The sequence below is a fragment of the Manis pentadactyla genome, chromosome 6 (assembly GCF_030020395.1).
Source record: "Manis pentadactyla isolate mManPen7 chromosome 6, mManPen7.hap1, whole genome shotgun sequence".
Lineage (NCBI taxonomy): Eukaryota > Metazoa > Chordata > Mammalia > Pholidota > Manidae > Manis > Manis pentadactyla.
In genome coordinates, this window is record NC_080024.1 from 97,648,195 (window position 1) to 97,661,898 (window position 13,704).

General features: G+C 45.6%; 1 protein-coding gene across 1 annotated transcript in view; it reads left to right on the plus strand.

Annotated features, from left to right (window-relative positions):
• KLHL14 (kelch like family member 14) overlaps window positions 1-13,704 on the plus strand; it is a 90,115-nt gene that overhangs the window by 16,179 nt on the left and 60,232 nt on the right. The window contains exon 3 of the mRNA XM_036885501.2: window positions 11,527-11,648. Coding sequence (XP_036741396.1) covers window positions 11,527-11,648 — 122 coding nt within the window. The remainder of the gene's footprint in view (window positions 1-11,526; window positions 11,649-13,704) is intronic.

Here is a 13,704-nt window from a genome sequence, read left to right on the forward strand (position 1 = left end):
GGAAGGTGGGCCCAGGAAGCTGAATGTGAGTGACCCCTGGGTTCTCTTGCTCTCAGTGGTTTTGGACCACACATTGAAAATCATAAACAGATAATTGCTTCTGTTTTCCAATTTGCTGCATTATCTATAAAACATAGGAGAAAATACTGATAGTAATTTCCTGAAAGTTTGAGACAGATCAGTTGTGAAATTAAAAGAAATCTGATCAACTGACATGAGAAAAGAGGAAAATGAGTACTAGAGAAAGTTGCTGGAATTACCAGACCCCAGGGGACTTGTTTCCTGATGCTGGGATTTGGGTACTACCTGCACTAGGGAATTTTGGGCACCATTCCAGACACACAGTCTAAGCCCACAGTTCAGCTTCAGAGAACGTGGTGAATTCTCCCAGAATACTTTGTTCCCGCCTGTCAATGACCTGCTGACTGGAAAGGATATTGTCATGGGTCGGCTGACTGGGGGTCCTGGAGGGTCTGTAAATACTCTTTCCAGGGGGAGACAGAGGAGAGTCCCTAGACCCCGCAAGGCCTGGAGCTGGGGTTTACTTGAGCCCTCAGCCCCTCCAGGGCTGGTGAAGCAGCGAAGAGCAGAAAGAACCGGTGCCCCAGGGGGCGGGAGAGGAAGGAGGCAGCTAAGGGAATCCTGCCCCACCCACAGCAGCAGGGTGCCCCGAGGGGGTCCCACAGCTGCACCTTGCTGTCTCCGCAGCACCCACTCTGGGCCTGCCTCAGTCCCTGGCTGCTTATCGCCCCAAAATGAGGGTGACCTTCTCCATTCATCTTCACCCCAGGATGATTTCACAGAATTAATTCTCCCCCTAAAAATAAATTCTGGGCCCACTTGGAAGGTATCAGCTGACGCCCCTATTCTCGAAGATCCTGGACACCTACGTGTGGCCCCGGCTTGTCCGAGAGAAGCAGGAGGGACAGATCTGGTCACTGGCTGACGCCCCCTCCAAGCCCCAGCGAGGCCGCCCCTGCAGTGAGTCCCGGCCGGGCACAGCCTGCGCGGCAGGAGACGGGCCCAGGTCCTCGGACCAGCTTCCTAGCTTGGCCCGGGAAATCTCTCCCTGGAGTCAGAGGAACGGATGAAACCGGGCTTCCAGTCACGAGGTGGGATTGGCCACGTCCCCCAGGCATCACTCAGGATGGCGGAACTTTCTCTGGATTGAGATTTTTGCTAAAATGTCGTATTTGCTGCTATGTCCTTAATTCTCAGAGACAAGGAATTTGAGCAGGCTTCGTTATATCCTGAACTTGAATTTTCAGCATGATTTTGTGATCTGGCATCTTTCTGCACTTTTTCTTGGGCAGCAAGGTTCGCAGTTTCATCAGGTCCGGAAGCCACTCTTAGCTCTTCAAAAAACCAGCCAGATGGGAGGCAGAGAGAGAGACGGAAGAGGACGTCTCGGTGATGAGCCTGGCCCTCGGGAGGCTGCGGAGCCTGGGAACTGGGCTGCACTGCAGGCTCACATGCAGGTGGTCCTTGTGAGTCCACCACCGGCATGCGAGCAGTGCCTTATCCCTTCTGTCACTCGGCCACACCAGCCTGAACGGCTCCTTTGTGTCACGCTGCGCAGGACACTTCTCTGAAGGGGAAGAGCTTTCTCCCACCCCGCAGACGCTGCCCCCCCACCCCCACCCCCCTCCAATCTTACCCCTGGGCGAGCACCGGCGTTAGTGAGCAGGGATACCCGGAGCCCCGCTTGCAGGCAGGAGGGCTCGCCTGAGAGGTAATACTGGCCTCGCAACTTCCACACAGGATGTGGCAAGGATTCATGAGGTGCTGTTTTCTCTGCAGTTTATGCTCTTCAGAAGAAGGCACTAAGTACGAGGTATCAGAATCATGGATTATACAGGCACTCAAGCAGAGAAGATATTCAACAGCTTCTAGCTACTAAAGAAGCTTTAATCTGGGAGGTATGGGAGGAGGGGGCCACCGTCCCTCCTGAAGCAGAGGGCCAAGAGTAGAGCGAGCAGAGCTGTGTACAGCCTGAGGGTCGGCCCGCCCCGGCCCTTGAGGGACTCAGACGGGGCCCTAAGGCTTTCCTGCCCCGGGCCCCTCCAGCATCATCAGCCAACCCACAGGTTTGGTGCCCGAGGAATGGAGCTAAAACAGACTGCCCCTCGCTGGCGGGGCCACGGCTGCGTTCTGGAATTCATGCAGTCAGGGAGGGACTGAGGAAGGGGCTGGGAAGGTGGCCATTCACCACTGCACGGTGCAGGGCTCTCTCAGTAAGGGTGCTGGTCTCACCGGCACAGAAGTGGCAGCACAGGCTGTAGCTGGGTTCGCACAGGTCTAGATCTTAAAGTCCTTGCTTCTCACATTTATTCTAGTGTGTCCTCAGCTATGTTTTACCTACTGCTGGTAGGATGTGCAACAGTTTCAGATGGTGCACGAGAAACCCTTTTTAAATTTATTTAATAGTTAGGTCAGGCATTACTATATTTAACATGTGTTAGAAATAAAACCTAATTAACCCATGAAGCTCATGATTCACAAATACAAAATCGCTTAGAACAGTGATTCTCGGTACTGACCACTGGAATCACACAGCAAGTTTAAAATGGAAAAAAAAAACAACACTGGGTCCCACCTAGATCATTAAATTAGAATCACTGACTGGGGCCCCATCCTAGGTATTTTATAAAAGCTCTCCCAGCTGATTCTAAAGAGCAGCTGGATTAGGGACCCTATAGGATAGACTGGACTTAAGCACTTTTCTAAGTGAGCAGCTTTAAATAAGGTACTAAGTGAATAATATCGTGGTATATGGATACGGCAAATACCATGAAGGTCCTGTGCATGCTAAGAACTGAAATGTGGGTGACCTTACTCTGTCAGCTCCCATTCTATGAGGCAACAGTGATCCTAAAACAAAGAAGAAACAGAGAAATCCAGTAAAAATGATGGGCGTGGTGGAGTGACAGCAGTAGGCCGGTATGGCAGGCAGGCCTGAGGAGGTACAGCAGATGGGCTAGGGCCACACGGAGGGAGGGTGGTGCAGCCAGTTGGCACTGGCGCTGGTCGGCAGGCCCATCTCTCCCCAGGATACACCCTCTGACTCTTCCATTTGTGGCTCGAAAATAGGCTTTCTTCTGCCCCTTTGCCTCCTGACACCCCCCACTCACTGACTGGGCCTTAAAACAGATGAGCAGGAAAAAGGGTGATAAGGAATCCAAAAGAACATGGGTGGACAGTGGGATTACCCTGATTGACTCCTTTCACCCTTTTTTATTCATCATTTCTTCATTCACACAAGCATTTATTAAACACCTATATACTAAGTCCTTTTGCTTTTAAGTGTGGAGAATGTTCCTCAGCATGTGTTGCCTTTATGATGTGATTAAACAAATCTTCAATTACTTCTCTTTTAGAAAAACTCAGGAATGTGTATGGCTGACTGTTCTCCAGCCTCCACACAGCCAGACTCATGATGGGGGGAAGGCGAGTGGCTCCATGTCAGCAGACGGGAAGCCACGGCGTGTTCAGTCACCCCTGTGAATCACAGGAAAGGGGTGAGGGAGCCCGAGAGACCTTTTCTCTCTGAAATGGAGGAAAGAAAACCCATCCTGAGGTTCTGGGAAAAGGTGCCCAAGCCCTTTCCCTCTATTCTCACCTCTGTTAAATGGGGATAATGGTACCTTGTGTTTACATACCTCAGAGAGGCATTACCGGGTCTATTTAAAGGCTCTTCCCATGAAAGCCTGTGTGTAATTATCAAGAACAGCTATGATAAAGAAACCTAAATACAAAAGCAAACCAGCCAGAACAAATTCCCAAGGGAGTTGATGTCTCTGAAAAATTTCAGAAGGGCAGCCACTCACCTCAGGTACTTCTGGGTCCCTGGCTAGCCTGCAGTTGGGAGAGGTTAGCTGGTTTTCAGCCTCCTCCTGGCCAATCACCCAGCTTCTGCCACTGCCTACCTGCTCCCCGTGGGCTAAGCAGTTTCCATATGAGGTTCCTCTTTCAGGTTTTTCAGATCTTAACTCAGAAACTCTTTTATCACTGAAGAGAATCTCAAGCAAAACCTTTTACCTCTGAGAGAGAGAGAGAGAGTTGCAGAGGCAGGGTGAGACAGCAAGAAAAGAGGCTGCCGTATGGGGACCATGTGCATGTTACAGAAGACAGACAATGCGGGGTTCTCTGGGGGTTTTTAAGAGGGTTGAGGATTAGCAGGATTGAGGAGTAACATCAGGCTTTGCTGACATTCATTTGACGAAGTGTGTAGGGCAGATTGGGGAAAGCAGGGCACTGAAAGCAAGGTCACCCCTACTCTGTCAGCTCTGGAGGACCGTCCCGATGAGGGAGGCCCTCGGCAGGCCCACTGGAGGGGAGAGGGAGCCTGCAGAGCCGTTACATTCCTGATGTGTAGAACTTGGCAAGACGTGTGAGTGTGGTGAGAAAATGGGAGCTGAGTCATGGGGACCACACGGCCTGTTAACTGTGATATTGTGAGGTCCGTGGCTTCCTAACAGAGGGACATGGCAGCCGAGAGATGGCACAGGTTGAATTAATAAATGAGATGTGGATCAATACCATTGGAAGAAACCCAGTGATTTTACACTTTTGTGAAACTTGCTTATGCAGTAAATATTCTGGCTATTCATAAACAGCACAACCTATGGTATCTGAAAGGCTTCTAAGGAATAAAAGAAAATGCCCAAATCTGAACATTGATTTTCAAATGAGTGATCTGTCAAGTTAATAATTATGCATAATCATCATCATCATTGATTGATTGATTACTATGGGAACTCTGTATTTTCCATATGCAACGCAGAGGTCAGCGGGTGGTTTCCAAGACCTGGTAACGTACATACAAATTTCTCCAGTCCCATGGCCTGTGAAAATCCAAAGCCTGTCCACTTTTCTGTGAACCCCTGGGGGCTTGTATCTCCCCAGCCCTTCCTGCCTCCCGGATCTGCACCTTCCATGCCTGCTGTGCCAACTGGTATGGAGGTCCACTCCCTGCTTGGCAGACATACTGAGCTGCCGTAGGGTCAGTGAAGCCCATGGAAACTGCAGAGTCTTGGGAGTTCCAACTTCTTCTGATCTTGTCCAGCCTCTCCCCCTGGATGACGTTGGCTGCATCCAATTTTGTCTCCCTTGTGCAGAGACCTCACCCGTAAGGGATCGGCAGCACAAAGTGACTTTCATTTGTCCAGGGACTGGCTCTGGAAGGTGGCTCTATCTACAAGGAGGGGGCACTGATTTTCCCACTATACTAGCTGCCTGCATTTAGCCCTCACAACATCCCCCCTTTACGGTAAGGTAGCTGAGGCTCAAGGAGATCGAACTCCAGCCCCAGGGGACAAATGTATGAAGAGGCAGAAAGAAAATTTAAATCCAGGTCTGGCTGACTTTTAAATTAAAATTAACCTGGCCTTTGGAGAGTGGGATAATGATTGTCTACCCCTGTTTACTTGGCCTCTTCAAACCTTCTTAGTTTTTCCGTCAAATCTTTCTATTTCCAGAACAGGCTACATGCTCCTAAAGACCACATATGGGGAATCACAGAGGAAAAGCCCCAGTGATTTAAGAGTTAATTCAGAGAGAATAAGTTAGGATAATTCAAATACCTGAACAATGGAAATACACCTTTATTATTTTTAAGTAACAAAATTTAGATGGGGACATAGGGCCCTCGCCTGTCAAACCTGCAAGTTACACAAAGGAATAGCTAAGACTGGCATTGATAGTGAGGAGGAGGAAGATGTGAATTAGCATTGAACTAGCATCATTATAAATGCCTTACAAATATTATTTATTTTAATCCTGAAAATTTAAAAAAAAAACCTATGCCTTCAACCTATTTTTATCCTTATTACAGATAAGGTTAAAGGTGGCAAAGAGACTAGCCCAGGTCACTCATCTCAGAAGAGCTGGACACAGGGGCCTCACCCTCGTTGTCCTTAACAGACAGGCTGTCCTGCTACAGAATCACATTTTCAATAGCTGTCCCCACTAGGATGAAAGTAAGTGCCATGGGGAACAAGGAATTTATTCCTCTTATTCCCACCATTATCTCTAGTGCTTAGAACAGTATCTGGAAAATAGTAGGAACTCAATTAATAATTTCTAAATAATAAATGAACTGAAACAAAGTGTCTAAATCAAAAGAAGATATAAAAACTTTAAAACCCAATCACGCATTGATGGTTAAAATATTTAACTACAAGAAAGATAGGATGGGGATAACCTGGTTTAAAAACACTTGGTGTAAAATAGTACATATATATTTGTAGTCAGCTGGAAGCTGAGCTGGAACACAACATTAAGCTGTGCTGCTAAAAGACTATTGCCATTTGAGAATGCCCTAAAAATAGGACACACCATGTCACATACCACATTTGTTATGTTGTGTACAGTTCTGATTTCCATGCTTTTAAAAAGATGATTGTCTTAGAGATACTCAGAGGGGGTCAAGAAGATGGTAAGCGAAATGGAAACTTTCTCAGAAAGAAATGGGGATTCTCAACATGGCTAGAAAAGACATATGACCACTATTTTCTAATATTTGAAGTGTTTCCATGACACAGATATGAGAAATTGCTCCTTTCCTCTAGGAGAGTGAGGTAGATTTTCAGCTCAGCATCAGGAGAAAAATATATGTAACACAGGTCTCCAACAATCTCTACAATAGAGTAGATTTGAAAAACTAAGGCCCATTTCATTATACATTTCCAAATTGATAAGAATAATTACTTAGGAAAAATAACATTAAAGCAATTTCTCTATTATTTAGAGAACCAGACCAAATCAGTGGCCTCAGTCTGGCTGTGTGTTAGAATCAACTGGAAGACTATGGAACACTATTAATTTTTAAGGCTTCATGCCACTGAATCATAATCTGTGGGAGTTGGGATCTGAGAATCTATATCAAGAATCTAAATTTTGTAATCCACTTAGATGATCCTGGTGACCTTCCAAGCTTGGGAATCACTGAACTAGATTACTTTAAAGTTCTCTTTTAAACTCTCTGATTTAAGGATTCTTAGAAGGTTGCAGAATATTTTCTTTAATAAATAATGGAGAATTATTTGTAATCCATAAAATGAATTTGGTCTAAGTGAACACAGGTAGCTGTAAAGGGCCAGCAGACCAATTGAATAGGTTAAAATCCTTCCTGCAGGTAAGTAATGAAAACATTCTCATGTATCATGGAAAGGAAAGCTTTATCTGGCCTGTTTCCCAATTATTAAAGTTCCAAATCACTGAAATATAAATAAGTGAGACTTTACCGTACTCAGAACACCAGTATGATGAAAAATTTGTTTTACACCAGGAGGTTTTGGGTCATTCTTCAATCATTCATCCCTGGAACCAAAGTTCATCTGCGCATGGCACACACATGCCCAGGTGCACACCCACAGGACACGTGGTAAATGTCGGGCAACTACCAAGATGGAACAAAGCAGACCTTTGAATGCCATCACCTTTTTTAACCTTATACTTTCTATGTGAGAATCTAGGAACTCTTGTCAGAGGCATCCAGTAGTAGTATTAATCACAACACACTAAGCTCTTTGTTTAAATTTCTCTGACTCTGTATCTTTTAAATGTATTACTTTGGTCTAGGTGTTGCTAAGATGAGGAGTGAAAAGGAGTATTTTTAAAAAATATTAACAGATTCGAAGAGAACATATTAATTTTGACTAAATTGGCTCCCACGTGAAGAACTTCCAGAAAGTATACTGTGCATCCATATGAAGGAACTCTAGTTATTGCAATAGGGCCACATTTGTAGATTTTGCCTAACCTAAAATTCAACCTAGAAGGCTCTGCTGGAATTACTTAGAAAAGAATCACTGAAACCTCCTTCAGTGAGTTAATTCAGACTCTCCTAATTTCACTTTCCTGGCTCACAAAGTGTCTTCTCTTCATGGTGTTTTCAAATTTAAGTTCACAGATGTCAAGTAAACAGCATGATAATCAGAGGTTTCAGTGTCCAAAACACATTCATTATTATCACTGTGGACATCGTCACTATTATAATTGCACATTCTAAAAAGAATGGAAGCTTTTCCACAGGAATTATTCATGTGTATTACTTTCTAGGAATAATTGAATAGTTGACATTGCATTTATATCAAAATAAAGTATATGATGGTTTTTCCTCATTTGTTTTATTCTTAAGAAATTAGAAGTGTAATTTCTATTAGTATTTTTATATGAAAATTTCACAGCTTTATATAATGCCCAAATGTATATTTTCTTATAACAAGGCTCAAAAGATAGCCAATATAATTAAAGTGATAATTTTCTAAGAACATGTAATTATAGTTAACAACTGGGTAATGAAGTCCTCTTTACTAGCTCGTATTTATATACATGAATTTAACAAGAATCTCAGTGAAAAATATTACTTTTCTTTTTTAACTATTTAATTGGGTTGAAATAAAGCCCACATTGTGTTGTCAATACCTAAAGATTAATTAATAATAATTTACCTTAGAGTTTACATAGAGCTTTAATAAAGCAGGTCAGACATTATTATCCTATTAGAGATGAGAAAACATAGGCTCCGAGAAACCAACTAATTTATTTAAAAAATCACTGCTGAATAGCAAAATTAACCTTAGAATCCAGGTCATCTGGGTCTCAATCAAAAGTTATGGTAAAATAAAAAAAATTTTAATAGATTTGAATTTAAAAAGATGGTGGGCCTGGTAGAGCGAGAAGGCCCTTCTCTGTCTGCTCTGCCCTTTGACAAAGGGAACTTTCTGGTCTCTCAGTAAAACGGACGTGTACTTACCAGGTGAGGCTGTTTGAGCGTCTGGAGAAAATGGGGCGGAAGCCGCTCGTTGGTTGTTACTCTCTGTTATCCTGTGCTGTGCTACTTATCGCACACTCTATTCCACTCTTGGTTTCTGTGTGATTCACCTTCACAAGGTAGAGTTTTACACTTGATTTAGAATTCACATTGGGTCGGCAAATTGAGTAACACAGCTTTAGAAACAAAATACTCCATGTACCATGCCATGACCAGCAGAACGAATGACAGGATACACAGCGACGGGAGAGGTCGGCAACGGGTCTTGGCCCACGGGAAGGCGATGCAAACTCAAAACACAGCGTCTCCACCGAAAGCGCCGCCCGTGAGGGTGGGTGGGACTGGGATTCCCTGTGGCTCCTTGTGATTCCTCATCGCACAGCCTGAGGAAGCCCCCTGAGTCCGAGGTTTATCTTAGTCTGTGGAGTCTTTCATCGCCACCCTGCTGGCTGGCCCCTGGAGCCCTGTGTCTGCTGGAGGGTGGAAGGCATCGTCGTTTGCCAGCTGTTAGGTGGCTTATGGTTGGTAGGCTCAGTCCAGCTCTCAGAGGACACACGGCAACGACTGGCTCCTCGGGCAGAGAAGACAAAGGGTCCAGAGCCTTTCCCCATCTGCAGAGGTGGCCCATCTAAATGACTCTGAAAGTCACCGGTGGGGTTGGTAGGAAGCTAGTCTCACCAGTTACTGAAACCACCTTGCAGACATAGTTGGGCCACGCTTTCGTTGCCCTTTGTCATCCCTGAAATGCACTTTGGAAGCAGTGCCCTTGCACACTAAACCAGAGATTCGGGTGTAGCGGTTCAGCTACACCACCACCCCAGTGGGTCCTTTCCCCCACGTCCAACCAGCAAGGATCCATCTGCGTGCTCCCACCTGTGGTCTGGCAGCAGGCAGCTGTGTCGTGGCACGCAAGATGCTGACTTTCAGTTGAACAAGCCCATCTACCCATAACTGACAGTGATCTGGAAGGAATATTTGCTCTCATCTTAACTTCTCTCATTCAGCTGATTATTCAGAAGAAAACTACAGTAAGAAAACAAATTAGTCCTGCAAATAATAAACCTAGGAGAGTGCATGGCATGTCAGTTATGTATGTATCATTTCAAAACAGAAGAGACATTATTTACTGCCTTGACCTCTCAGCACCAATCACTGAAACCCTCAAGCATGGGCTCTTGACTGTTGGGTTCTGTTTTTGTTCCCAACTACTGCTCTGTAAGGCATGGGGCACTTTAAATCCAAAGAAACTGTGTTCTGTGTGTGTGGCTAAATGAACATTGCCGGCTGACAGTACATTTGGCTTTTTTCTCTCAGTACAGCTCCCCCTATCCGGGAGGCCCTAATGGGAGTTTCTCTAGAAGGTGTTTTCCTACTGAGGCATACACAATGCATTCGATGGCACCAGAGTGGCATTAAAGGAATTCTCTGTCCCCTTCTTTCACATGAAAGTGTCATTAACTGTATTCAGTCAACTCTCCAAATGTTAGGTTCTTAACCAGCAGCAGTGCTTCCCTGCCAGGGCACACCTGAGTCAGAATGGCGGGCTGAACATGTAGTCATAGGCTGGGAGCCACACTGTGGGTTGTGGTCATATTTAGGAGGAACCTTTTGTATTTATTGACTTTTTCCTTCAATCATGGTTGTTCCATTTCTTCCACCACCACCTTCAGTGTTTCAGGTAAATGAGAAGTTCAATTATATGTTAAGTGACCGTTAAATCACAGGTCCTCCCCACTCGAGTGGCCAGTGTGCTCAATGTATCCATGTTGCTGAGGCCTGCACACCATCGGGCGTGCCGGCCAGGGTGCATCTCTCAGCTTTACTGCCTAGGCAATGCGGTAGGCCTGTTCTCTGGAGCTGCCAAGCTGCCTGGGAGTCACAGTCACGCTTAGTGGCAGTGAATTTCCAGCTCTTGATGGGCGGGTAGTCACTCTGTTCCGTGGCTGCCCCCTGGGGGAGAAGGTAGGAAAACAGAGGAAGGGAATTAGAGTTACTTGGCACAGCTGAGCAGGCCCACGCCGCTGGATCGCTGGCACGCACTGGCAGGACTCCACTCGGGGGAGGCTCACAACAGGCTCACAGTCTCATTTTTACCAGTTGGAGCTGCTGGGTCCCCGGTGGCTCCCGGGAGGAGTAGGGGTGGGGGTGAGGGGTGGGGGCTGGAGGAAGATGACGGCAGGTACCTCAGCTGAAGTTAACAGACAAAAGGTCGTGCTGGTACCAGTTAACCCACCCCAGTTATCCCTGTGCTACTAATTGTACCAAATGGGTATGTGAAGTTCCCTGGGTGATTAAAAAGTTGGCTCACAAACTCTCTGCATAACCTTAATTTCTTCAAGGTTCTTTGAGTGGAGAATGGCTTATAATAATGATTTTGACTAATACGATTTTTGACATGCAACTTTAATGCTTAACCTTAGTACAACTCCAGAGCATTTCATGTGTACTCAGCTGTAAAGAGTGATGATTTAAAGGGATAATATAAGAAAAAGGTCGTTCTAGAATGAACCTCTAACAAATTGCATAAAGGGAGCTTATTATTCCATGAGTATGGGGATATGCTGCTCTTCTGATCATTTTTCTGCTTGGCTCAAAAAATATTGTTGAGACATGAATGGGAGAAGAAACAGGACAAAGTGAAATAGAAATCTGCAAGCAAGGAACATTCTTTTGATGGTTATGATTTCGTTGCCACTAAAAAGACTCTACAATAATGCGGCTTTTCATCTCCTCTTTTGTTTTGGGTGAAGAATTCGCTCTAACAAGAAAATGCTGTTATTGGTTGGGGGATTGCCTCCAGGGCCGGACCGGCTCCCCAGCAATCTGGTTCAGTACTACGATGATGAGAAGAAGACGTGGAAAATACTCACAAGTGAGTACCTCCTTTCCTTATTCACCTGCCTACTCATTTCAAGTCAGAGCTATTGTGATGAATTCAAACACATGGCTAATCAGCTTAGACATGTTATTGATTTGTTACCGTTGGAGATCTGGTTATGTACCACAGGGGATTTAGAGTAAAAGGCTAAATAAATTAACTCTGCAGAGGTGGCCAATCTGGTAGTCAAATGAGCCTCAGTTAAAGCTGGCCTCAGGTCTCCGCCCGAGTTTGTGCTGTTGTGTATGCCGAGTGTGGGGAAAGGTGTCCGAAAATTCTTGAGCTGGCTTTTTTTTGCTTGTTGAAAAGTGAAAGGTTGGTTAACAGCACTAGCAAATTTTCTCACATCAAACGGTTGTTTAGTTCATTGTCTTTGCAACTAACATTCCTTTGGCTTTTTAGAAACTTTTGCTCATTATGCTTTAGTCTGTGGAACTTGGTCTTAGAGAAACGTCGCCCTCTATTGCTCCACAGTTTGGATGGACAGATGGGTGGCCTGTCCCTACTGCATTAAATTGTGCTTGCAGACTTTCACCCAGGCTTTCCCGCCTCCCCTCCCTAAAGGGTGATTGTATTTTACAGCAAACCCCTTGCCCTGGGCACTGAGATTTGGAACTTATTGTTATATTGGTTATGATTCCCAATCTGATGTAGTCATGGAATCAAAAATCATCATTTCCTGAGTGCAGCAGGCCATGTGCACCAGTCCCCTCCTGGGCACAGTGGCTGCACTGGTCAATAAAACTAAATTTTAACTGTCAAAATTGCCCTGAGCCAGATAGATAAAATAATAAATGAGTGATTTTGATCCATAAATCAAAGCCATACATTTAAAACTGACAAAAGTGCAAGTTAGAGTCTCTGATTCCATGTGTGCTATAAGCAGTTATCTATTTTATCAAATAAAAAAAAATCACTTCCTTTCCTCTTCCTGAAAGCCCTTTAAAATAACAGAAACAGGACAACAGTTTGCACATAAGAGCCGAGGAGCACAGAAATGTGAGGTGGTGCTTGAAATAACACACCTGGAGCGGCTCACTATGCGGGCAGCGGGGTTGCCCAGGGACGCGGCGTGCAGGCGGGAAGCCGTTGGGGAGTAGCCACGAGATTAAGATGCAGGAAAAGGGGAAATCTGCTAGAGATGCCATAAAATGGTCTTCATTCTCTTTTTGACCAAAACACCGTTGTTAGTGGTTTGAACATCTGAATGCGCCACCAAGCTGAATTTTAAAGATTTGTCAGAAGCTCAAGCTAAAGTGAAACCAAAGAATCAGTTTTCTGACCCTTGATCAATGGAGAAAACCTCCACAGGATGAGAGAGAGACCGGGAGGAAGAGAGAGAGGAGAGAAAGATAAAAGGCTCTTGGGGAGAGATGACAGAAACAGAGGCAAAGCACAGGGGGTAGGCCAGGATGTGGGAGCTGTTCACCCGGAGACAAGCAGGGGGTGCCCAGCCTGCTCCTAGTTTTAAGCCCTTCGTTAAAAGGCAAAAAGGTTAATTAAATTGTTGTTCAACACCTAAATCCTATGTTCATTGTAAACCTGGCTCAGAGACGGGGCGCTCACCCAATCTGTTGTCCAAGCCAGGGTGCTGTGTAGAGCATGAAACGGGAATGCGTTAACCACGCAGGGACAACCGGGCTGGGCCCAACCACGCGGCCACCTCACTCAGAGGCGTCATGCTGCCCAACCGACGTGTACGCAGATGGATCCAGCACGACAGCACGAACCTGCATCACTCAGGCCTGCGCACGTCATAGACACGTGCTCAGCCGTGGTGTCTTCATCTTGCCAGCACCACAGGGGGGATTTTTAAGACAAAATCTTGTGTACAAATCATCCAGCACATAGCATCCACTCAACCAGTGGCAGGTGCTAGGTGTTATTGTAAGGCTCCTGCGAGATCCGCACACAGGCCGTGGGAGTCTCGGGCAGTGCGGCTTTCCTTGCACAGGCACACGGATCCCACCACAGTGATACAGCATTTCGACCCACTGCTCTGGAGCAGGGAGCCATTTCTCATAGTTTTCATATGCTGGTAGTACAGACT